This window comes from Perca flavescens, chromosome 23, assembly GCF_004354835.1.
Source record: "Perca flavescens isolate YP-PL-M2 chromosome 23, PFLA_1.0, whole genome shotgun sequence".
Classification (NCBI taxonomy): domain Eukaryota; kingdom Metazoa; phylum Chordata; class Actinopteri; order Perciformes; family Percidae; genus Perca; species Perca flavescens.
Genome location: NC_041353.1, coordinates 10,802,379 through 10,829,239, shown reverse-complemented (window position 1 = coordinate 10,829,239; position 26,861 = coordinate 10,802,379). Strand labels below are relative to the sequence as shown.

Below are 26,861 nucleotides of genomic sequence, written 5' to 3'. Positions count from 1 at the left end.
ATTGCTTGTATGCTTGTGCACTTTGTCTGGTACTGTATTAGGCATTTTGCAACTGGCTAATCCTTTGAGGACGCAATCACTACTTTGTGCCAAGTGTTCTTTGGCGCACCATGTAAAGAATCCCATCTGCCTTTTCAGTTGAGCCAAAGTGAGGCAAGTGAGGAGAGACAGGTCTTGTCAAAATGATCCTGTTTGATGACCTCCAACCCAACGCAAGGTTTATCAGTTATTTTTATGGCCACCACTACTTTCCCATAAGTTAATTCTTTGTGCTCTATCCAGTTTAACATCACCACCTGATGTGAAAGGGTGAACGTACCACGTTCTAAAAACACATCTTTTGTAAAGGGTTTATTAGTTGTAATTAATAACCTCATTAATGTTTATTAAATCCTTTACGAGGCTTCATTGATCACTTTAAAGCCATTCATTTAAACAACTTTTGGGTTGCCATGTTGTGGAAAATCTGTCGGGCTGGGGAGTCATTAAAGGTCAAGTCATTAATACAGTCATTAACAAAGGGGAAACAAGTGTATCAAACATGTTGTTATTAATGTTTATAGTTAATTAATGATAAGGGCTACAGGTTTCTCACTAGCTAATAAGCCAACAGCAAATGTTAGCAAGTCATATGTAACATTAAATGTTAATAAGATAATAAAAAGGGGTTTACAAGAATCTTTCAAGTATTATAAATGTTATTAAGTTGTTAAGAAATGGATTTTTGGGCCAGAAAGGGTCATTCGGAGTCAATATCTGATGAACTAAAACAATAAAAAGATTTTCAAAACCTGGCAACCTAAATGTGTTCTTATTAATTATCTAGAAATGATTCATTAACCATTAATAAAGCCTTTTATAAAGTGTGCCTTAGTACAGTGGGTCCTAAACATTTCCATATCAAGGACTCCTAAACTGACAACAATTAGACCACAGATCCCCATTTGACAATTTGTGCAAGGGTATAGGACTTTTGATTTTAGATGTTTTATTACAGAATGTGCATGAAACCCATAACTAAAATAGTCATACATTCTGTCAGTGTGTTACTTATGAATTGGAATGATAGTGAAAATAAATGAATCACCTTTTTGCTGGGGACCCCCTGGAACCCTGTCAAGGACCCGTGGGGGTCTCCGGACCTCATTTTGGGAAGCACTGCCTTAGAAAGTGTTGCCATATGTGTGTCAATCATAGGTGTCAATACACCATGGTGATGTTAAAATGCCTGACATATTAAGGATACACAATGATAAAGCTCTCCACAAACCAGTCCCCTTAGCCAAAATACAGCATGAATAGCAAATGAGAAATGTTACTTTCAAAATAAAAGCAAATCACTAACATTTCTTTGTTGGAGGGGTGTACAGAACAACCAAAAAATTAATCTATCACTGTTGGCTTATTCTGGCTGAGTTGTTTGATTAAGAAAATAATGCTTAATCCTGCATGCTTATAGAAATATCCTAAAAATGCTTTTGATAACTGTGAGAATTGGAGGTAAAACCAATTTGTGTTTTTGTTAACTACAGATTACCTCTCAGTGCCCTTACAAAATAAAGCTGGCATGCCTAATAAGATGTAAAAATTAGTTGGGCACTTTTTTTCAGATGTGGATTAATACACCCTTAGTGCCTTGTAGGTATCTAAGGCAACAGAACGGGGTAAATGTGATGGATTCAGAATGAGGTGCCCATGTTCATTGTAATGAAAAATTTAAAAATGTGTTTTAATAGTTTTTGGATGACCATGTCTATTAAACTATATCAGATTTTGGCTACACAGACTATATTTGCTGGTAGGATCAATTAATTGTTGCTTTTCTTCTTTGGAATCTGTTGACAATATAAAACAAATTAAATGTGAAATGTCACCAGACTTTGACGTGCAGAACCGTGAGTCACATCCGATTTATTTTGAAAATAACACCCGGAGGTTGCACTATTTAATCCACTGGACTTGACACTGGTGAGGAGAGACGCTGATAGAGAGGAGCACAAACTAAAAGTAAAAGGGGGTTGAACCGAGGACGTGTGGTTTCTTGGAAAAGTGGCATCTGTGTGAGGAAGGCAAGTCTTTAGCTGGTCATCAGCCACTCTGGACTTTATACAACCACTGAGTCTGTCGCTCAATTAATCTGGATTCTAAAAACCTGCTTTCAAGTTCCTAACCATGAGGACAAACGTATGGATTTACCAAGCTGTGGTGTGTGTTGTGGTCACTGTATTGGGCACAGGTAAGACATGAAGAGCTATGCTTTCTAGGATATGTTGAATATCTACATGACATGTCATTTTAGCCTCATATCTAAATCTAATCGGATTTCTTCTTTGTGAGAAATATAGGCTACATAATAGAAAGTTAAATAAAAAAAAAGAAATGAAAAAGAAACTTAGAAAATTGTGCCAAAAAAAGAATTACTCTACTTTTTCTCATATTTTTAATTTAAATATTGTCAATCAGGAGCAGCCCACTTTTCAAAATTTGCATGCCGTTCTTAATCGGTTTCATTCATTCATTATAAACATGAATGGCATGAACATGCCCTGTCTTGCATGTTGCCTGTCTTGTTGATTCTGCTCGCTCTCTTTGATTAATTACTGTGACTGACAATTTAATGATGCTGATGATGCTTTTTTAAGGGAGAGTACAATTCCAAACATTCAATAACTGTGTGGTAGACTACAACAAAACTTTTAATTAAATAATTGATCATCAAATTGCTCCTCATTTTAGAAATCCATTGATTCCCTGGGGTTCCCATTAGCTTATTTATGTTTTTAATTATTGCCATTTAATTTAAATTTCTAATCGCAAATTAGCAAATAGATCTAAAGGTCAGTATAATTAATGCATTTAAATTGTATTGTGCAATATTATTTGGTAATCAAAAAACCCGTGTGCCAAATCGCTTTATTTGAAGTGCATCTGCTGACGTCTCTGCTTGTAATTAAACTTTTGATATTGGTCCCGGTCATTTTAGGTAATAGACACTCCTGCATCACTTGGACTGACCAAGAGGATGCGTTACATGTCTTCCTTTAATGTCGCAGCACAGCCTGGGTCGCACACGACCAACCGTCATTTAAACTCATCCAAACGAACTCCGTGCCGCTCCTTTAAAAAGCGCAGATTATCGCATAGTTACAGACACTAGTGTCCCGGCTTACATCCGCCACCGCTGACATGTCACTGAGTAAAGCACTGAATCCATAGTTACCACCTCCAAGGGTGCCGACCCTGACCTCTGACTGCCCTGGAGTTGGGGAAAGTAAAATGCGCGCCCCGGGCTCTGGTATTCGTGCGTTTGTCCCGGTAGAGAGATAGAAAAGAGGTGTGTGTGTGTGTGTGTGTGTGTGTGTGTGTGTGTGTGAGAGAGAGAGAGAGGGGGGGGTAGTAACATCTGGCTGCTGTGCCCAGTTCCACATTTTGCGCTCTCTGAAGCAGATGTAATGTCTGCTTAACTCCCAGACAGAGGCACACCTTTAACCTGCTACTTTCCTGTTGTTCATATCATACCGGTTTTTTTTCCTCAACACTGCCTTAAAATGTATACATTTTGTGATTACTGTATCAATAGTTGATTCTTTGCAGCTTATTTTCTAGAAAAGCTTCATTAAAATACTTATCCAGCTGACACTTAAGTTCTTTGCTCAAGGGCACCTAATTGAAAGTTCCTGAGGAAGGTCAGAGTGTCAGTCATTCACCTTTCCTATCTACATTTTCCAGGCTGAAAGCAGGACCCATGTAAGCTATGGCTGCCTCTTCTCATTAAATCTCACCTCTCTCACATTCGCTCATAAAGCAAGTTTTATTATAATCTCCAACTCCAGCAAATGTTTGGGATTTGGAGATAGCAGGAGTCCGACTGCAAGGAGAGGAAGAGACTAAGTGAAATCTAATTGAGCAGCCTGGCCAGACATCAGGGCTGGAACAACACTGTGATGAGTGCCAGATGTGGTCCAGTGGAGCCAAAACATTAATAACAAGTCCTCACCAAAAATCATTTTCAACCATGAGGAGCCTCTAAACGCTCCACAGTTTACAATATCCTAAGTACACACACAACTTCTTGTGTCGGATCTTGGCACAGGAGCATGCAGCTGTAACTCGGTAGCATGAGATTTTCCTGTGTGATTTATATCGCACTTGCCCCTAATTATAAACTGAAAACTATTGTAACTTTACATTGAACTTTAAAGATGTTGCTATAGTCCTCCGAAACAAGCATTTGCAGTAGAACTCCATTCTGCTGAAGGATGGGCTCTTTACTTTTTCTAGTAGGTAGAAATTAATGATTTGTATCACAGAGGATATGAACTTAAAATATGGGTTTGTCCTGCTTTTGAACCCACTTGGATCTTATATACATGCCAGTGTCTCTGCAATGATATTCTCTTTCGATGTACTTCTTCCAAAGAAATGGCTCTCAACAAAGGCCTATTACTAAAATGAAAAATAATTAATTGCGTGTCCTTCATCCAACTTTGGCAGTTTTCCATTTTTCTACATACTGTATGTTTTCTATGCCAATAGCTGAGAGACTATACCTAAAATGTATGCATAAAACGTTATTAGTTAATAGAAATGATGAGTTGCATCAAAGCTTGCCTGTGAAAAGGGAATTCCAACTGCATCTTGCTTTGTTCACTTAAACAAACTAAGTTTGTTTGTTTTTAATTGGTTCTAATATGCTTGTTTTATGTGTTGATTTTATTGCTTATCTGTTTTAATGTGGTATATGTGCTGGTTTTTACTGTAAAGTGTCTTTGAGTACCATGAAAAGGGCTATATAAATAAAATGTATTATTATTATTATTATTATTATTATTATTATTAAAAGATAAATGCCACTTTTGTTGCTCAAAATAAGGAATAAAAAAAATGTCACTGTAGTTAAACAAAAGGAGAATTTCATGATTACTAAGGAGTCATGCATGCAAGTAACCGTATGAATTATGTAGGAATCACAGATATCCATCAAAATGCATTTACAATAACATAAAACTGTAGCATTACAAATACCGTGAAGTAGTAAAAAGTGTTGGGAAAAAAGTGGATTTGTGGATCATTCTAAAAGCAGTAAAATACGAGATGTGTTTTCATGAGCATCAAATCTCCAACTGAGGCACTGGAGTGCATCAGCCTGTTGGATGGACATCACTCTGTTCTCTTGGCTGTCTTCAGTTCAGCACCCATTTCTCAGGCAGCTTCCTTGGTTTGAAGAGGGAGTGCTGGGAAGAATTTTGAGCTGGGTTTTGATCCCGGACACACTTCATGCTTAATTTTCGGACACATAAACTAGTCCGCTACCACGGTTTGGCCAGCATAGTTAAAGCATGATCTGAAATAAGGTTTTCTCAAGAGATGCAAAACAGTACAGTTTTCAGGGATTCGGGATTTGCACAATGATGTTTCAGTAGGATTCAGCAGTGCGCTTGCTAACATGCCAACAAGCATGGGGCTGTAAGCAAACTGTAGTCAAAGGATGCTTTCGTGGACAGCTGGCCGTTTATCGGTGTTTTAAGCCCCCAATGTCTCCTTCCAGGCAGCGCTGCCTGGAAGCCACTAGGATTAGGCAATGGTTAAGGTTAAGGTTAGGTGCCTTGAAGTCAACGGTCGCAGCACTGCCTAGAAGGAGACAATGGGGGCTTAAAACACCACCGAGCCTGCTGGCCACCCAGTTTATGTATGACAGTGAAATCATTTTCATATTTGCTACACTTCCTCCATGCCAAAACTCTGAAGCCAGTGTTCATGGCTCCCGCTGTTCTAATAGTCCAACTCTAGGAAATAGTCTCATCGAGTGGACAGATTCCTCTTCATCCCCAGCACCTTGACAACAGTAGTGACATGTTTGGCCATGTCTCCCAGTCTTTAATTGATAGCTGAAGTGTAGATACAGTCAGAAAACGAAGGAACAGAGACAGGGGGGCACAACATGCAAGCCAGGATGCCCTTTGAAAGAGGTTTTTTTTTCTGTTATTCCGAATCACATGCCATTAAATAACCCTGCAGAGGAAAGTGATATCTGTTTGGGAAAAGAAATATCAAATATGATCCATAATAGATTAATGCTGGTGGCTTTAGAGAGCAATGCCACCTTAGCAGTCCACACAGAGCTGGCCCCTGGCTAAATCGGTCCTTGTAGTGGAAACTAATGTTTAAGACTTGCAAGAATTCATGTCAGTGGACAACTTAAGACAGTTCTATGATTGAAAGGTTTTTCATGTAAATGGTTAAAAATACTGTGCATTGACAATATAACAATATATCCAGAAAATGTGGGTTTAATTACAGACTTTGCCTGATGTGATCATCCATATTCTATATTTGCCAATTCCATATTCTGAGTTTTCAAGTCATGTGTACAACTTGTATGTTAATGTGAACGGTATTTCCATATCGGAAACAGACGGTATCTACACTATGAGATGAACCTGGCATTAGCAGGTCCCATCTTCTTCCAACCAAACAGCGCATCTAAATGGCTGTACCAAAACATTCAGATAACATGTTGTGTCTTCGCATCCTTGCAGGTTTTTGTAGGAGGACTCATCAGTCATTACAGAAGTATGAGAAGACTGAGAATCACCTGCTGGTTTGTACAGACTGCCCTCAGCCCCCTTTGGTACGGAACAGCCGATCGCAGGAACACTGCGCACGCAAATGCAAGAAGGTCAAGAAAAACTTCAACTGCAGGTGATTTCCAGTTTCTTTCTATGTTTCCCTGACACGTTCCCCTCTCTCCTGCTCTCCTCCTGTGTTAAACCCAGCATTTACATTTTTGTTGTGTTATCATTTGTTCATCTCTCAACTACTTCCCGTGTGTTTCTACAGGGCTTTCAACTTTCAGCGGCACAACAGGAAATGCCACTTGCTTCCTTTTGACCGCTTCACCCATGGTGTGCAGAAGCAGGCCAATGTCAACTTTACTTTGTATGAAAAAAAAGGTAAATGTTGTCATATTTAGAGGCAAAGCCTCTCAAAGTTGAGTTTATGCCCTCTGGGGTTTTTTCTCATGTGAACATTCACGTGCAGACAGATTTACACAGTGCAAATTGTTTGTTGGTGATTGCAGGTTGTGCTACTTGCGTCGGCTTTGGTTTTTCTGTTGACACAATAACAGGAGCCAACACCCCCCCACCGCCTGCTGTTTAATCACTCCAGTGGGGAGAGTCGCACGCATAAACATGTAGCAGATTTAAGTGTTGTGTAAACAAAAAAATTCATTGTTTACAGTTGGAACGCAAAGGCTTTTTCCGGTGCAGGCTGTGGAATCTAGCACTTTAGAATTTACTGCAAAATTTACGGAAACTCCCACCGGTGACATTTAATGAACTTCTGGGAGTTGTCTATTGGGAATAACACACAAGCTGGAAAATACTAAAGCGCTCCCTCTAAAAATGTCTTATTGACCATACATGGGAAATTATACTCAAGGTGGTCAAGGCAGCCAACGCAAATCAACTTTTGATTGACTAAACAGTGTATAAATCGACACATAAAGAGTACACAGAAACAGTTTTTAGAAGTGAGAACATGAATGGATGTTTTGAAATGCTTTTTATGCCCTCTGCTCTTACTTAGATTATATAAGGGAGTGTATCATCGGCACCAAGGACAACTACAGAGGGAGGAGGTCTTGGACAAAGTCAAACATCACTTGCCAAGCTTGGTCAGATAATAACATCAATGAACACACGTAAGTCCTCTCTTTTTAACCAAGAAAGAGTACGAAAAGTACACTTTTGTTGGGAATAAGTACTGTTCATGAGAGGAGGAATGGTTATAAACATGCATGTTACTTTGAGGGTGCAGTGCCTTGCTTGATGACACTTTTAAGGAGAAGAAGGTGTGAATAATTCACTTCCCCCTGCCAGATTTCTGTCGATTTGAACCACCAGCCTTCAAAGTCTGCTCCTCTAATCTTTAAACTGCCGCCTCCTTCCTGGATGCTCCTTTTCTATATTTCTCTGTGTCTGATATTGAACAGGCCTCAGCAGCTGATTTATAGATGCTCAGCTCATCCCCTTGCACCTCAGGGGTTAAGGGAAGGTGGAGGCTCAGAGACGGCTGAACGTTTAGCCAGAAACAAGTCCGATTTCTTTCAACACATGCAGGGATGTCCTCTCCATCGAGGCTGTTTTCCTGCTGCACTCATCAGGTGTATCCCAAAGATGTTTTCCCTCGGCTACAGATCAGTGAATTTGTGACGATGGTTCTGTGCCAGCATCTCATTAGTGGTGCTCATTAGTTACAAGATATTTTAACTGCGACAGGGAGGGGGTTTGAGAGACAGAGTAATAAGAGTTTGAAGAAGTGCAGAGTGAAAAATAGAAAGAAGGGAGGTAGAATGAAAGAAAGAAAGCGCAGACATTTATAGACTGAAGTCATGTGTTCTCTGTTGTCCAGCTGAGCTCACAAAGCAACAGACATACGGAGAGAAAATACAAGTTCAGTGATCCCCCACAATTAAGACACATTACAGTGTTGATCCCCATCCTCTCCTCTCTTCCTCCCTTCCTTTTCCAGAAGCAGCTCTTTACATTAGGAATCCTTTGTCATTGTTTATTTGGCACATGGTTCCAGTCCTCGTCCCAGATGGCAAATGTAACATCGCCCCGGCTTGTAAGCAAATTTTAACTTTCAAAGGGTCAAAGGAAGCTTTACTTAAGGGAGATTTAGTGCCACTGTGGGGTTACCTAACATGGGACTGTCCCGCTGTTTGAGAATTACCACCATAATGAACCACGCACCATTTGAGCTTCAGGTAACTATTATTTTCATGCTTCACCGATCAGCGTGGGCCAGGGGTGATTTCTCAGGAGGTTCCCTTCCAGGAATGGGACTTCCACCTGTTGACTATATTTAGTTTTTGAACCAAGGCTCTGAAAGAAGTCTGTATTGATGCCCAGCCAAGCATGGAGAATGGAAAATGTTTGTTCAAATTAATAATAATAGATAACATTGCAATCATTTATTAATTCCCACAGGGACATTCTTTTATTTTTCTACACATTTCCACTGGGCGGTCAGTGAGCTTGCTCAGCTACAGAAACACACAGCTGCTTGCAGAGAGTTGGATGAGAAGTTTGATACCACTCTCATGTCTGCATGGTAAATATGAAGTAATAGCACCAACAGCCAGTTAGCTTAGCTTATCACAAATTCTGGAGACAGGTGGAAACAGCTAGCTGTTTCCAGTCTTTACGCTGACCTAAGCTAAGGTAAGCTAACCGCCTCCTGGCTCTAGCTTCATATTTAACAGACAAAATATGGTATTGAACTTCTCCAACTCTCAGCACAAAAGTGAATTAGTGCATTTTCCAAAATTACACTACTCCTTTTACTTGAGAAGTTTAAAAATGTCAGCTGATTCTTCCAAAAATCATTATTTATGTCTTAAGATCCATAAAGTCACTGCTCTCATTGCTTTAATCCCTGAATACTGCTACACCACTGAAGCATAGCTATCTTTTTGTTGCATGCTGCAAGACATTTTTGCAGCAGTTACTTCAGTTCTACATTTCATCTTTAGTGTTATACAAGATCTAGCCAACATGTTTAGCCGGCCCAGAGAGCAAAGCATGTGTGTCTGCGCTCCGATGGGAACACACTTTGGCAAAGAGATGAATAACTGGCCAACATCTGTTAGTGCAACATCATTATGGCTAACTTGCTCCCATGCAGCGGCCTTTTACAGACTCTCACCAGATGCAACCTTTTTTGTAAAGTGAGGGACCTTGTAATTCCATTTATAAATTAGGATACTGTATTACGATAGCAATGTATACAGCTTGTGAGTTACACACAACAGATGTGAGTTTTGGCACTTTGCAGAGTGCTGCAATGAGGGGAACAAGTGTTTTGTTGCAGTTGCATGCATGAGTGAAATGTTGCTGTTAGATTTAACCCTGTTATATTTTTCTGTAGTTGGGACTATGGTCTGTAGCTCGGGACCTTGCCCTTTTTCTCTCTTTTTCGCTAAGTTCAGTGCCTGAGACTTCTTCCAGTTCTGGGTTGAATGATGTTATGCATTAGTGTAGAAGCCTTGCGTAAGCCCCAGGGCACAGAGGGGAGAGCAGAGCAGACTCCCCCAAGAAAAGAGTCATTGTCTGGGGTAGTGTGTTCAGACAAGCTGCTGAAGGGAGGGTGGACTGGTTCTTTTCTTTTTTCTTTTCTTTTCTCCTGCACATGTTGTTTCTTTTTAAACCATCAATTAAACACAGAGCTCTCGCCTTTGTGCTCACTCCATTTTGCTCACTTTTTCTTTTTTAAGCACTTAAGTCAGTCACTTCACTTGTTTCTTTTCACCCTTCTTCTATGACTACAAGTTTGTCTCCTGTCTTCCCTCGCTGTATCCCTTGGTGGGAGGGGGGAATGTGGTCGGCATGGATCAGGGGGTGCTGACATGCCAGCTTTTCATCATCCTGCCCTGACAGAAGACACATTTCACACACCGCTTATTTAGTATGGGGGTCCCATGCTGCTACTCATCGTTACATCCCATATGTTTGGACTAGCCAGGATCTTTTTCTTACAGTCTTACAGTCGCTTGTTCACACTGACGTGAGGTAGCAGATGACAGAGAGGGATTAGGTTTAAACGTGTTCAAAGGCTGCCAGCAAAAGACCTGCTTGGTCTGCTCCAAGTGGTTCGTAGCATTGTTCTGTGCTGTTGGTGGTTACTGTGCTGTGACAGAGTCTGCCTGCTTCACACATGAGGCAGCTGGGATATGGTAGGAATCGGTAAGGCTATCATGCAAAAGGTGCAAAACTGAAGAGAAGAACCGTATTGATGACTTACTTTGCATACGATTTATGTGACTGTTGGATTTGAAATGTAACCTGGTCACATTATATAGGCACTAGCATTTCTCAGAACGAAGCTTAAATCTTAATGTAAGTGCCTTTTGAATTTATTTGGTTTGTTACTGAGAGCACTAGCAGACAGGTACGGTGCTGTATACACCACTGGAGCAGCCAAGTGTGCAAGTACTCCCTAAAATGTATTTGTACAGCTTACAGTATCAGTTTACACTTTCAACCATGTCTGTCTACTCCCCTGTAGGTTTTATCCTGATAGGTACCCAACACAAGACCTGAGGGAAAACTTCTGTCGGAATCCCAACAACGATCCTGGTGGTCCGTGGTGCTACACCACAGACCCCAACGTACGAGTCGAGGAGTGTGGCATACCACAGTGTTCAGAGGGTAAGACAAACCAAATCGCCCAATAAGATTTGGTCAAAATAATTTAGATTAATGTTAGAAATTTGCTGTTATGTATCTTTTCAAGAGGTGTTTGAACATTTAATTAATATGTCTGTAGTTTATTTCCATCTTGGAGTCATATGTTGTGTTTGCATTCATTACTAGAGGGAAGCAAGTTTTGATAAATGTTGTTTCCTTTGTTGACAGAAGTCTGTATGACATGTAATGGGGAAGATTACCAGGGCAAAATGGACCATACGGAGAGGGGCAAGGAGTGCCAGAGATGGGACTCAGCAAGGCCTCACAAACACCACTTCCAGCCCAAAAAGTAAGCTGCAAAGCTGATAATCATATATACTAACCTTTCTCACGGACAATGCTGCACACACCCATGACAGATGCTTAAATAACTGACGCTAATACTCAGGAGAGGTAGAACTCACCAGTTGTTATGACTCACTTTTCTCCCTCCGAATTCTTTCTTTCCTCCTCGGTATCCTCTCTGTCTCCTCTCTCAGGTATCGGCAAAAAGATTTAAAGGACAATTACTGTCGTAACCCAGATAATCGTCTTCGCCCCTGGTGCTACACCATGGATCCCAAAACTCTGTGGGAGTACTGCAACATTACTGTGTGTGGTAAGAGCCTATGTACTGTATTTACAGTACTCTAAGTCTGGGGCCTGGGTTTTTGTGGACTAAGTCTTTAACAAATCAACTAAAGACCTTTAACTGATTTATGATTCTTATAACAGTATGTATCACAAAGTTAGAAATCCATTATAAGATCCAAAAGTGGACATGTCATTCAGGATCCCTTGCTTGGTTTTTGGACATTCTGTGGTTGGGTGCTACTAGCTAATGGTTTGAGGGCGCCAGCGGGTTTGTTGCATTCAGGACTTCGGTGGTTGTGGTGATTGGAGTAAGAAAGCTCTTTTTATCCCCTCCCAGAGTCTCATAAGGCTTTTGTTTCTCCGGCTGGGTGTTTCATATGGTGCTTGACTTCAACTGCTTCTACCTCAACAAGGAAGAGTAAATAGGTTGTTTGTAAACGGGGAGGGTCTGACTTCAGTGAGCAAGAAGTGTTTTTCTGAGACCACTCACAGATGACAAGTGGCTGTAAAATGGTGTTGTACAATAGAGGCTATTATACAGAGATGCCTCACATGGCCATCAGAAGGCTTAATAGTTGTTTTAGTGGTATGAAAATCATGATGTACAGTATACAAACGAGTGACAAATTAAAGGAACATAATGAATGCAGATGTTGCCATACAAGACACACAAGGATCACTGAATAGTTTGCTTAGTATGAAAATGATGTGAATCATATGCAATAGCCAGATCTCAATCCAGTTGAAAACCTATGGGATATTTTGGATTGCCATGTTTGACAGCCCTATCTACCACCATAATCAAAACACTGTTGAGACATCTCACTTGTGCTACTCAGAGAACCGGGGTTACACAAGCAACCTGAAGTTATTCATTAAGAGGAAATACCAAATTGTCTCCAGTTCCAGCCTCTCTTCTCTATTTTATATCACTGTAAATTGAATATCTTTGGATCTTGGACTAAAGAAAAACAAGCTATGTGAAGACTCACTATCACTGTTTTTTAGAATAAAGAGTATTAACTAAATACTTAGTTAATTGTAAAAAAAAGTATCTACAGATTAAATAATGATTAAAATAATCACTAATTGCAGCCCTATTGTATTTGTGTCTTTAGACATATATGTTGTGGGGATAAACAATATAAATGCAGTCATATCACATTTATCAGAGTCTGACAGAGTTGTAGTTTACATAACATTTGCCTTCATATGTACTACAAAAGACAAAGAAGAAGAAGAAGAAAAAAAGAGGAGACACCATTGGAGAATTTATTGTTTTTTTTCTTTGAAAGCCCAATGAAATATTCCCACATACACACTCACAAACACACGTAGCATCTCTCTTTGTCTCTGTCAGACATATACACACATGTAGTTTACAGTACGTGTTGTGATTTACAGCGAGGATCTGCATTTGTCCAGATGTGTGCATCCCTCAATGCCTGCCCTCAGAAAGATAAAAACCAATGACCTGTACCACGCAGTGCACACAGACACTGGCATGCATTACATCAAGCCAAAGAATCCCTCTTTTCCATCCACCTTCTCATTTCTGCCTCAAAACATTCCCTTTCCTCCTCCATCTTCTCCCATCTCATTTGTCAAAGGCTAAAGAAACAGAGACAGAAATCCAGAGGGGAGAAGTCGCTCCCCATGTACTGCTATTCTTGCAGAATTCCATCTAAAGATGTTTGGAATAGTTTTCCAGTGGATAAAGTTGCCCCAGCCAGACCGGGTTGGATGTGATATCTTTGGTTGGGTTGGAATAAACAAATTCACCAGAAACAGAAATGTAGTGTTTAACGTTGAGGCAAAGATGTATTCATAAGTATAATCAGGCTCCAGGTTTTTCTTACAACAATATGTGACATTGTGTGCCGTCAGCAATTTAAATGCATATTGTTGTGGAGGCCTACTGTAGGTGCAATAATGTGGGGCACCAATGTTATGAATACACAGAAAGTTCCCTATCACAGCTGAGACAAGGTTTTAAGTTAGGAATCAAGTTATTTATTGTCAGATGCACAACAATTACAGAAGCAGTTGTCACTGAAAATCTTGGGTCTCAGGCTCTCCCTTTAACAATGCTAATGAAATTAGTATGAAACAGAAAATCACAAGAACAACTAAATGAGAATCTAAGGTACCAGACAAAAAATAGTGTACGTTAAAATATAGGGATAAATATGTACTTTATGAAATGTTAAATGAGGTAAAATACATTCCTGGAAGACAGTAATTTCCAAAGAGTAAGCTGAATGTAAACATGAATGTAGTAAATGTATGCATTTACATGAGAAGAATATATATATATATATATATATATATATATATATATATATATATATATATATATATATATATATATATATATACACACACACACAAGATCAAAAAAGTTGTAACACAGTACATACAAGTATATAAAGATAAAGTGATGGTTTTAGGGTAAAATAACATGCATGAGTCAATTAGTCCAGAGCTCAGAAGTTCAAAATTCTTATGGCCTGTGGGATGAAGCTGTCCCTGAGCCTGGTGGTGAGGGATGCTGCAGTATTGTCTGGTGGACAGCAGCAGGCAGAACAGTTTGTGGCCTGGGTGATTTGGGTCTCTGATTATCCTGTTGGCCTTCTTCCTGCCTCGCTGGCTGTAGAGGTCCCCCATGGATGACGACTCTGTCCCGGTCAAGTACTGAGCAGTTTTCACCACCAAGGGCGGAGTAACTGCCATACCAAGTGGTGATGCAGTCAGTCAGGATACTCTTAGTGCATCTGTAGAAGTTCTAGCCGTTGTCTAGCAGTCTTAGTGATGGTGTCAGTGGGGTGAGTCCAGGTCAGATCCTCGCTGATGTGAACCCAGAGGAACCCGAAGCTGCTGACTCTCTACAAATGTATGGGGGGAATAAAGTCGGGGAGTACAACTGTTTTTGATCATCTGTCTCTATGTTAAACATGACACATTCTTCTGGGGATTAATATCTCCTTTCTTCTCGCCCCTTCCTCCCTCCGCCTTCGGTTTTTACATATCACTGTCTTTAGCAACCCTTCTTTCTCATGCTTACACTCACAATAACAATTTATGTCTTTTACTTTTTTGCTAGATTCTGACTCGAGTGAGGACACAGATGTCAATGTAACAACATCCTGTGTCCAGGGAAAAGGCACAGATTACCGAGGCACAATGAATGTCACTCCGGAGGGTGTGACATGTCAGCGCTGGGACTCACAGTTGCCCCATAACCACTCGTTTCTTCCTCAGAACTTCAAATGCAAGTGAGTAATGTTTGTATCTTGGCCCCTTGACAGCTTGGATTCATTTCTGCCTGCTGTGTCAAGGATGTGATTTGTTAATTTTGAGCATTTGTCTGTTGAAATGCCAAAAAAAAAAAAAATGATGAGCATGAAACATAAAAAATAACAGCTTTGCTGTAAAAAAACAAACAAACATCAGCACCATCATTTAAATTGTAGTTTGTGTATGTGTTTTAGAGATCTCAGCGAGAACTACTGCCGTAACCCTGATGGTGCAGATTACCCATGGTGCTTCACTACAGACCCTAATCAGAGGATAGCCAACTGCACCAACATCCCCAGGTGTGATGCTGAGGCCACACAAAAAATAGGTAAATTACTGTACAACTTAAATATTTAAGGAAAAGTTCAACATTTGGGGAAATAGGCTTATTTATTTTCTTTCTGAAGGTTAGACAAGAAAATTGATACCACTTTCACTGTAAATATGTAGCTAGAGCCAGCTGCTAAATAGCTTAGCCTAGCCTGGCTCTGTCCACAGGTAATAAAATCCACCAGCACCTAAAGCTTACTAATTAATGCCTTATTTCTTGTTTGTTAAATCTGCACAGCAATAGAAATGTAAACTTAATCAGTGATGTTTAGAGGTGCTGGTAAGCTGATTTTGTTTCCTTTGGGCAGAGCCAGGCGAACTGTTTACCTTTGTTCCTGGTCTTTATGTTAAGCTAAGCTAGCTGGTGACTCTAGCTACATATTTACCTCACAGATATGAGTGGTAACAATTTTCCCATTTAACTTTCTGTATTTCCCAAAATGTCAAACTATTAATTTAAGAATACTGGTGTTTTCTAAGCAATACACTACAAAAGAATTTCAAATCTCAATGTTGTTTCTTGAATAATGTGATTGGAATACAGAACTAAAACTGCTGTCGAAAGCCATGTGCATGTTTTTGCAAAGTAAAGTTACACAGACACTTTTTATATAGTTCCTGTAGGACTGGGCCACTTGGCAGCGTGCTGCCCAATGAATTCCGTTTCATGGAAGAACAACAACACCAGACTTTGGCATTACTGCTTGCTGTCATTTCCCATGTTTCTCTGCTTTACATTTACAGTAAGATTACCACACATGTTAAACTGCAGCCAGTCTGTTCGTAACTTACTACAGCCCCTCTTCTGATTCTGTTTAAGAACAGACCTTGTAAGGTTTAGAAGTAGTAGGCCCTTGACATTCAAGTCATCCAAACCACAAAAAGAAGCCAAAAATCTGAACTTAATTATGTTATGTTTGCATCAATGAGTAAGCCACCACCCAAATCATGTATGTAGTTCTTTGGGTACTGCTCACTCACTGATTGCATTTAAGTGTTTGAGAAACTGCTGGGCTGAGTAATTTTATGCTATCCTGGGAATATTTAACAAGATGGTCTGAAATAATAATATCCCTTTTCTTCCTTAGAATGTTATGAAGACAACGGAGAGACGTACAGGGGCACTTTATCCATAACTCGATCGGGGATTCCCTGTGCAGACTGGTCGCATCACATAAACAGGTAACACAGTTGTTTATTCTGCATAATAACTGTTTTGTTTTGCTCTTACTAGTTACTCCTAGTCAAGCTTAAAGGTGCAATATGTAATACTGACAGCTAGTGTTTCAAATATTTACTGCAGTACAAATTCAAAATACTGGAGAGAGTCGTCTCCTTGCTCCTTCCTTTCTTCCTAGACTCAAAGCTCCTTGAGGTTGCAAGGCTGAGACCGCAGCTTCCACAACAATGTTGCTAGACGCTTGTCTCCCATAGCCAGACATTACTTCATAGCACAGCGGAGTAGCTAACGTTAGATGCTGGCTATATTGACAGTCATAAAAGCCTGTGCTCAAGCAGAGCTCTGTACCCAACTGACAGACACACTTTTTTGGCTTTGAATTACAGTAGGAACCGCTACAAACACAACAATCTTGCTGTCTCAATTGCTTTTGCGAGTAACCAACTCGGGTAGCTATATAATTCAATGTGAGTACACAAATGTTGTAATGACATAAAATGCCCTTCCCTTGTAGCCCTGATAAATTTGACTGAAGCTAATGCTTACCTGTAAAGGAGGAAAATAGCCAACTCTGCGTCCTTTTGGGCTCTAAATTGTCTCCATCTTTCAAATACATTTCCAATATTTACCCGGGGTTTGTTACGTCTCTGGTCACGCAACTGTTAGAAACATGCCGTGTTTTTTTTAGGTCGGGTAGAATCTGTCTCTGTGGATCCTGTTCGTTTGTTTGCTGCTTTCGTGGCTGTACTAATGTTATAGCTGTAGCACGCTGGGTTTACGTTTTTACAGGTATATCTGGCAACCCGGCCTGGCTGTCAAACTGGGCAACACACAGGCCAAAACACAAACAGAAATTCTGTCACAGAACGGAAAATACTGGCATTGTTGTCAGAATAGATGTTTTTTCAACTTAGCATGTTTCCTTAATATCTGATGACGAATTGGGGTCATTTTTGGATTTATTACAGTAAATATGAGAAACCCTGGAGATGTTGAGAGGCTCACATTCTTTTTAGCTCAGTTGATGAGTGTTTGTTGATGACTTAGCTCCCATTGCCTTGTGAAAATCTCCTTCATATGAATGAAGCTAAGCAGTGAAAACAAACAGCAAGAGGAAATCAGGGGGTTCCTCAGGGGTCAATACCAAGCCCAATTATTATTCATCTATCTGACGAGAGGAAACCCTGTTGTGCTTTCCAAGTGACCCATCCTGACAGAAATGTTGCCCACTCCAGGGTTGTTGCTTCATGCTTAAGTCAGGCTGTTGGAATTACTTAATTTACAGGAATTTTAAAAGCCAAAATGGCACAGACAGATGGACATGTTCCAGAGCCGACCCCTGACCCCAGGAAGTGCTTTCTGAGGAAAGTAGATCAAAGCCAATCAGCTCCCTCACATAGACTGCAGCCAGACATGCTGGCTACCCTGCACAAGGTCAAGGGTCATCCCAGGAAAAACTGCTGAGAGCTACAGCTTGTTTAACATTCTCCTGGGATGTGGAATTATCTTCACCTCCTGACAAATTGTCGACCATTGCTTAGCATTATTTTTGTGCGTGTGTGTCCAAACTCCCACCGAGTAATTACTGTTGAGTAATATTCTGGATATCTGAGAAGATTACATTTAATTCTCATAGAGCCAAGTGGAACATTGCAAAAGGACACACAATTAAATGTGAATTCCTACAAATGGGGAGCACAACTAAATCGTTCTATAGAGGATGTGGCTCTTGCTGGTCTCAGCCCTGCTGAATGCTTAGAGTGCATACTTTCATACTCCCATGAGTACTCTTCACAAAATTCTGTGTTTCCTTCTACGGGCTCTGTGCAGCGAATGCAGTGGATTCATTGCACTATAGGAAAGCCAGAGTCAGACTTTCCAGGCATACCATGGTTACTTACAGTGTGCATGTACAGTGTGGGAGTGATGGTGTGTATGTGACCCCATGTATGCACATGCTTGTGTGTTCTTAGAGTGTGTGTATGAATCTTCATTAGACATGGCCCAGTGTTAGTTCTGTGTGCAAAATAACAAATGGAATATGAGAATCTGTATTTGTGTGTTTTACAGTGGGGATTCTCACTCTACAGAATCCCATGTAGGGCTGGAGAAGAACTACTGCCGGAACCCAGACCGGGACAAACATGGCCCCTGGTGTTACACCAATCCAAATAACCGTTTGGCCTGGGACTACTGCAAACTGCGGCACTGTGAGTGGCTTAAATAACCTCTGTCTCTGTAACAGTAGATACATCTGTGTTGCGTCAGATCCTAAATGGAGTAGTTTAGTTGTTATTTGTTTGTTAGATATTTATTATTTGCTTTGAACAGAGCCAGGCTAGCTGTTCCCCCCTGTTTCCAGTCTTTGTGCTAAGCTAAGCTAACCGACTGCTGGTTGTAGCTTCAAATTTATCCTACAGACACAAGAGTGGTATCAGTCTTCTCATCTAACTCTTGGCAAGAAAGCAAATACGTGTATTTCCCAAAATGTTTTAAGTTTGAAGGTTTTTAAGAACAAGCCCCGAAGCATTGTTCATTTGTGCAAAAAATGGCTTCCTTTAAAGTTAGAGCTAAAATCTCACTGTCAAAGTGAAGAGGGGAAGTTGTGGCCGGGTTGTCTCAGTGGGTAGAGCAGGCGCACATATATTTAGAAGTTTATGCTTCGACGCAGAGGTCCAGGGTTCGAATACGACCTGTGATGATTTCCTGCATGTCTTCCTCTCTCTCTCTCTCTCTCTCTCTCTCTTTCTCCCCCCTTTCTCACCTAGCTGTCCTGTCAATTAAAGGCGGAAAAGCCCAAAAAAATAATAATAAAAAAAGTGAGGAGGGGAAGTTAATGATAAAGTGGAAGTATGTATCTGTTAAAGTGAAAAATTAACAGGCAGAGTGTTTATTTCCAGTGGTGAGAGTTTAATTCAAATAACAAAGTATGGGTCTTTCCATGAACGTTTAGAAATGTTTAGAACTTTGATTCCATGATTCCGTTGATTGCATTTCTGAAAGCACAGCACAGTGATTGTTGCCAATACAGATGCAATTGATGTAAGTATGTGTGTATATATAAATGTTGTAGTTAAAAGTAGGAATGTGCGGAATGTTGAGAAAAGAATTAGCAGACTGTTTGGAGGTCAGCATATTTTCACACTTGTGGGCACCTGGCTAATTGCTGCAGAAAGCAGGTGTGGACTGTTGGTTTCAGGGAATTCCCAGAACTGACACTGTCCATTCATTTGAAAGCATATTTTCATCACTTTGCCTGTGATATACTTGCTTTTAAATATGTACAGATACAACATGTGTTGGAGTGTATCTTGTGTGTGTCCGCAGAAATTAACACTACTCGTGTGCAACATGCCATGAAGCCCAAAAAAGTGTGAAAAGTATATTAGGATGTGTAGTAAGATCAGCAGCATACTCTTAGCAAACAACAACAACAACAACAGTTGGCAGTAAGTTGCGGAGGCTAATGCTTCTACTCATAAAATGTCACCATGGTTAGATATTTCAGTGTCAGCCAGGGACAATATGGTCCTGATCAGCGCCCCTGACCCATTTAATCTTTCAGGTAAACACAAAATACATGTATGTGAACAGTGCCACATTTAGATCCCAACTGATTCTGAAAGAGCATTATTAATTGCCATTCAGTATAAAGAAGAAGACAGTGTTTACTAGCTGTACACTAGCTTTGCAGACTTTGTTGACTTCAACTAAAATGTCATAACGTTGTTGTCATTCAGCTTGTCTAGTGGCTTATGTAATCTGTTAGCTGCGGTCTTGTCCAATTGGCAGAGAATACATGATGCTCAAACATCAAACAGATGCAGGTCTCTGCTGCCATCCTTTTATTGGAGAAAACACATTCAAGCAGCCGGACCCACCATTTTCTTTGGCTGGTTTCAATAAGGCCGCATTTAAGAGCCTCTTTTAAATGGCTGTACAATAATTTCCATAATGTAAAACATATCTTCTATGAAGGTTTTGAAGTCTTGAGCAAATTTATTTGCTGTGGTTGCTGAGTGTTATAGCCTCCAACAATGATTTAGAGATAAGTCTTTATAAAGTAAAGAAGGGTGCCTTTTTCAATGAGGTTTCATGCTTTGCGTGTCAATGTATGGTCAGTGGTCTAAATTATTTCCTGCTGCTGCTGCTGCTGTGGGGTCTCTTCTTACTGTTGTGCTTCTCTTTACTTCTATCAGGTGAATCAGCTGCAGTGGCTCCTCAACCGATCAGTGAGTATTTCTTTGGCTTATCTGGCTTTTACCAGTCTAGTCCTCTTCCTCGTCCTCTTATCTATAATCTTGTCCCTTTTTCTTTTTACTCTTTATATCAAATCCATCTGCTGTCATGTACCTGACTAAACAAATCATATTTTATGGTTGCCTTTTGCAGTTTTAATACACATTCCCCCCCCCCACATTAACATGTAAATAACTCATCCATCTAAAAATGCAGCATAAAAATGTCTTCTCGTTTAGCTTTAACTGGGCCCACAATATCATGCTTTGTGCATATAAGCACAAGAATTGTTGGAGGACACCAAGTGCAAGGTACAGATGGCAGCTGGGTTGTGAGCATCCAAAGAGAGTAAGTCATTTCACATCTGTGTTTTTCCAAAATGTTTTAAATGTATCAGTTTTTAGGCTTTTATACCTACTGTAATGTTTTTTTCCTAGGAAGGTTCATTTGTGCGGGGGCTCATTAATCAGAGAAGATTGGGTTTTGACAGACCAACAGTGCTTCACCTCCTGGTAATACTCTTGTTGACCTTTTCCATTTATCTCTCAAACTTTTTCTTTTTGGGTTGCTGCCCTCTTTTTAATACTGTTTAATGTAAAGATGTGGGGTGTATCCTGTTTACGGAAGGTTACTCACTCCCAAACAGGCCTGACCTGAGATATGGAACAGAATGGTTTGCCCTGAAGATCTGTTTAACTTCTTTAGTTTTCTGTGTCAGAGCCAGTCATATACATATAATATCTCCACATCTGAAGTAGTGTCTTTAAAGAAAATGCCCCTATCTCTGTAGTTATGTACAGTTCTCTAGGTATTGCATATGGTGTACATCAATGGCTTTTAGCTCATATTTTTAGGCCTGATGTCTGTCGCGGAAAAACATGGTTTGCTTTAAGACTTTGCTTTTTGTCTTGCTCAAATTTGTCTGTCAAAGGTGAGACCACTGTAGGTCTAATAAAGGCTGTACAGTACCTTAAAGCAGTACGTACTCCAGCAATTTTAGTGTTGCACTTTCCATAAAGTTGGGGGACTCACTAAAAAAGATCGAAGCAGCAGAGTCCAAGATATCCTGACTCTAGTATGGGCCAATCTCCAATAATACTGGATCATACTTTTCCCTCAATGCAATCTGATAGCCGGTTGCCCGCTCTACCTGTAACGTTACAGGTAGGTTTACAACTTACATCTTGGTCCTTGTCATCATCAGTGTACCAGATCTCAAGGATTACAGTGTGCAGGTTGGCCTGCGCCACCTCAATGAATCCTCAAGCCACCCGAGACTACGCATCTCTCGCCTGATATGTGGCCCAGAAGGATCCAATTTGGTTATGCTGAAACTAGAAGAGTAAGTTCTCAACTACTTACTAGGTTTCCACTAATTTATGTCCTAATGTTAGAGCATAACTAGTGATATGGAAAACTATTTCCTCTTTTGTATTGTACCAATTTCAACACATCAATTTTTATTGAGCTAAAAAAAAAATACATTACATGCCTCTTTTGTGCGCATACAGTATGTTTTATTTTATAAAATTACTTAATTATGACTATTATTATGTTTGTTTTAGTCCAGCCCCTGTGTCTGAAGGTGCCTCCACTATTCATCTTCCAGTAAAAGAGTGTCACATCACCGAAGGCACCAACTGCACCATGTATGGATGGGGGGAAACTAAAAGTACTGTCTTCTTTCACCCATATGCCATGTCACTTTGCATTTCAACCACTATTCATACAAAAAGAATGTCTGTAACATTTACACTGCATATCCTTCTCTGTTCAGACGCAGGATACGATGATGCACTGAACGCTTTGACCATGCCCATGGTCAACAATGACATGTGCTCACAAATTAAAGGGGATGCTGGGGAAAGTAGAATATGTGCCGGTGGCAAGAGAGGAGAAGGCGTATGTGATGTAAGAACAGAAAGGACCTGAATGCAACATTAATGTACATGACTTAAAAGGTCATTTCACTCAAATAACATGGCAACATCTGGATAGATAGTTATCACGGGAACTACCTATTTATCTGAAGAACTAGTGCCAATGAAAATGGTTGGCATCAAACATATAACAAACATATATCGACATATATCAAAAGTGTCAAATGTAAATGAATCGATCAGAAAGCAGTGAGTGATGTTAAATGGCAAACAAATATTCTCTTTTTTAAAAGTCTTTTTTATTCTTTGTGTAAACTGACCTTTTAAGCATTGTATCAGCATTTTATACGGTTTGGTTTAGTTTGACAACAATACAGTGTAATGTCTCTGATGTGTCGTCCTCTACCCTTTCTTGCAGAAAGACAATGGCGGCCCATTGGTTTGCCAGGAACATGAGCGCAAAGTCATCATTGGCGTGAGCATCCAAAGGACAAAATGCGCCTCATCGCAGCCTGCGCTTTTTGTTAACGTTGCTTTCTACTCTGAGTGGATATACAAAGTGTTCAAACTTTACCCTAGTTTGGAGAGAAACTGATCGTGTGGTGTGAAAATCAACCCCATGCATGACAGCCTGCAAGAGGAGGGCGGCGGCTTTGGGCCAACAAATTCCAAGACCGCTCCAGCATGGACCACAGGGGATACATTAAGAAAATCACCTAACGGAAAGGGATTTTGTGGCTGAATTTGTCATTTTATGGAGATGACAGATTAGTAATTGAAGACTGGATAAACCGATTGGAATCTCATCCGTTCTTCCACTTTGCAAATGAAGACATCCCGGTTTTTTGCCTTAAAATAATTTTTTACAACCAAAGTCTCTGGCACATTGACAGCATACTAATTGTATTTTGACATGTTCAGAATTTCTGAAGCCATGCAAACAAAGACAATGAGAAAGACTCAGTATTATCTCCTGGAATATACTTGAATATGGACAAAACCCAGTTATCTGGAGGTTACCACATGAGGTACCCTGCTGTGACTGGGACTTTTTTAATGTGTTGAGCAGGACTGCAAAACATATCTTATTACTTCCAACACATTTGATGCAGATGGATAATTGTGTTGTTCGTTAATGTCAACAAATATACTAATCTGATCATACATTTAAGGATACCTTACAAATATCACAGCGAAAATGATAAGTATTAATTCACCTTCTGATATAATCCAACAAAGAACTATGGTGATACCAAAAAGGGAGGAAAATATAAGCATGAAAAGGTATCTATTAGGTAGTATAGACACTTAATGTTCCAATGAAAAATTGTGATCAAGTCAAGCCTCTAATCGTGCAAAGGTCAATATTTGGCTTCAGATATACCAGTAGTTAAGTATATAAAATACACTATCGCTGCTTGAAAAGCGAACTGCAGCAGCCTTGGCAAACCATGCAGTGCTAATTGTGTGCAGTAGCTAGACTACCTTTTCCCCAGTTAGCTGTAACTGTTAAAGTCCCCGTGAGAGGGTCTAAGTAGGACTGAGCAAACTGCTCCAAAATCTTATGCTTATATTTGTAGCATGAGAGAGAGAAGAGTCATGCCAAATATAACATGGCTATTTGGTCTCCAGTTTGGAGGGAACTTTGGCCCCTGGTGGGCTGTGTGTGGTCAGTAGGATATTTTATACTTTTTTGTTTCATGGAAATAGACTCCTTATGTACATAAGTGCAGATTTATTGAGTATGGTTCTGCTGTGCTGTAAGATATTATAGGTCTTATAGATCTGGAATATTTTTGGTTCACTGAGTAATAATGTAATGTAATGGCTTCTTCGTGCCTCTGATTATGTTCGATATTTAATGAGACTGGTAGCTTGTAAGTAGTAGTTAGGTATATTTATTTTTTTAAATTAGCAGAAGACATGGTTTGAAAAGAGTCCAGATTTTGGTGTGATATTTAGAATATGTGTTTCTATTCTGAGAGTAATTAGAAATAACAAGAAGACCGCATGCATGTATGTTTGACTCACAGGTAGTAACCACACAAACATGAAATAATATGCTAGGTTACAGTATGCCTCATTTGATTTAACCTTCAAATTTAGGAGTGCTTGTTGAAGGCTAAATAAGTATTGTTCTGCCCAGACTTTAACATGCACATACTGCATATACACAAACACATGCACAAACACAAAAACTTGTGCGATACTTTTACATTATGATGTACTTCCACATTAAAGGCATGAAACAAATAGTGGCATTAGATTAAAATACAAGAACATTTTATTTACAAAAATAAAACAAAAAATGGAAACATCTTACACCAAGTTTCTTGCATTTAAGATGAAGCCAAATAAGTGAATCAATACAGGAGATAGGAAGGGAGTACATTATCACTGGCTACATGGCTACCCAAATGACCACTTGCTTATGATTTTATTTGTGTGATGTTTGTTAGAAGTCAGATCAACTTGTGCTGATGAGGGTATTTACTCAATCAGTTGGACAAGAAAAGGTAGTTTTTCTTACAAATGTTTCTGTCTGCGACCATTTCTGAATTAGCTAAAGTTTGCAAATAGCCAGATGATGACTGTAGCCCTAAATGCCCTCAATGATGCCCAAATGGCCCTATGATTCACCAATCATGAAGCATTAAACAAAGTGTATTTTACTCATATTTGTGTGGCTCCTATGGAAAAGTTTAACAATGTATTCTATTCTCAGCTCTGAGATGACCGTTCTGAATATCACATGGAAAACGGTACATAGCAACAAATGAACAAACATTAATATTAGGGGCTTTCCCATCAGCCGTTGAATAATTGCCGTTGCGGTTGGTTTCAAAGACCATGACTGTATACATTTAAATTATAACTGTGGCCTTGAGGACAAATTCAATCCTCTTATTATCCTTGCACAGGTTAAAACCAAGGTGAAAGTCTATGAAGTAGCAATTTAAACTAAGAAAGCGTCATAAAAGGCAACTGACATATAAGATAAGTGAAATCAAATATCACATATTCTTGGTTAATGTGGAGGATCAAATAATTGTGTCGTAAATTGTCGGCTGTGCTCTCATGGCGTTATAACTGTTATTTAATTTACCTTAATGTAAATAGCCCGGTGCATTCTGTACATTACACTTTGTAATTTTTGTAAATATTATACTTAAGTATTTTTACTACATGATCATTCTGTTAATATGTTTGTACACTATAAACTTTAAATATAACAGCTGCTATTTTGTGTTAGTGAATTGTTTTTATAGCTATGGCCTTTTCTGAATTTTCTAGCCTTTGTATTATTCTTATTTTAATAAACAACTTGACATTGCATTTAGCTATATTCTGCACTCCTGTTTCTTTCTCTTCTCGTTTTCCCTTGTGTAGTATGTTTAAAGCAATATGCCAGCAGCACACACTTATCTGTTAATTCTGTTTTTGGCAGTTTACTCTTTATGTCACTCAGTGCAGCAAATTCTAGTGCATGATAAATATTATTAAGTGGCTGAAAAGCAACATGGGTCATTAATTCAGCCACTAAAGGAGATGAATAATAACATGTCTTGAGAAACATTTGGATGACTAATGTGGACATCCCATACTTCATGGAGATACAATTGAACGTTTGGATAAGATTTTCAGCAGCTCTGAAATGTTTGGTTGCTCAATGTGAAATTAGATCAACTTAATGCTCCAAATGTAAGATTATGTTTTGTAACCAGTAATGCAAGAAGTACTCAGATCTTTTACTTCATAAAAAGAAGCAATACCCAATTTTTTTTTTTAAATACTCAATTACAAGTAAAAGTCCTGCATTTAAAATTCTACTTGAGTAAAAGTAAAGAACTGAATGTACTTTAAAAGTATTAAGTAAAAGTAAAAGTAAATGGGCCATGTGTTACACATGACATTATTGCTTAAGCAGCATTTTACGGTTCTAGCTGGTCGATGTGAAGCTAGGTAGTTTAGTCTACTGGTTCCTAGGGGTCGGGCCCCTCCACAGGGTTACAAGATACATTTTTAGGAGTCGTGAGATGATTAATGGGGTAGGAATTAGGACGAAACAAAATTTGTTTTGTATAGGCTAAATCTGTCAATGTTTTG

At 39.5% G+C, this 26,861-nt stretch overlaps 1 protein-coding gene across 1 annotated transcript; it reads left to right on the top strand.

Moving 5' to 3' along the window:
* Positions 1-1,985: 1,985 nt before the first annotated feature.
* Positions 1,986-26,040, top strand: hgfa (hepatocyte growth factor a). The gene is made up of 18 exons (XM_028570685.1): positions 1,986-2,236; positions 6,540-6,702; positions 6,841-6,953; positions 7,591-7,705; positions 11,074-11,216; positions 11,424-11,544; positions 11,735-11,853; positions 14,932-15,103; positions 15,320-15,453; positions 16,544-16,637; positions 18,706-18,845; positions 20,835-20,867; positions 21,114-21,222; positions 21,312-21,386; positions 22,079-22,216; positions 22,440-22,546; positions 22,652-22,785; positions 23,173-26,040. Exons 1-18 carry the CDS (start codon positions 2,173-2,175, stop codon positions 23,347-23,349), a joined length of 2,151 nt encoding a protein of 716 aa, XP_028426486.1. The 5' UTR covers positions 1,986-2,172; the 3' UTR covers positions 23,350-26,040.
* The last annotated feature ends 821 nt before the right edge of the window (positions 26,041-26,861 follow it).

Excerpts from the sequence above, each read along its gene's own strand:
- hgfa (XM_028570685.1), top strand. The coding sequence starts at position 2,173 with ATGAGGACAAACGTATGGATTTACCAAGCTGTGGTGTGTGTTGTGGTC. Across the intron at positions 6,954-7,590 it reads TACTTTGTATGAAAAAAAAG|ATTATATAAGGGAGTGTATC; the intron begins GTAAATGTTGTC and ends GCTCTTACTTAG. Across the intron at positions 18,846-20,834 it reads CTACTGCAAACTGCGGCACT|GTGAATCAGCTGCAGTGGCT; the intron begins GTGAGTGGCTTA and ends TACTTCTATCAG.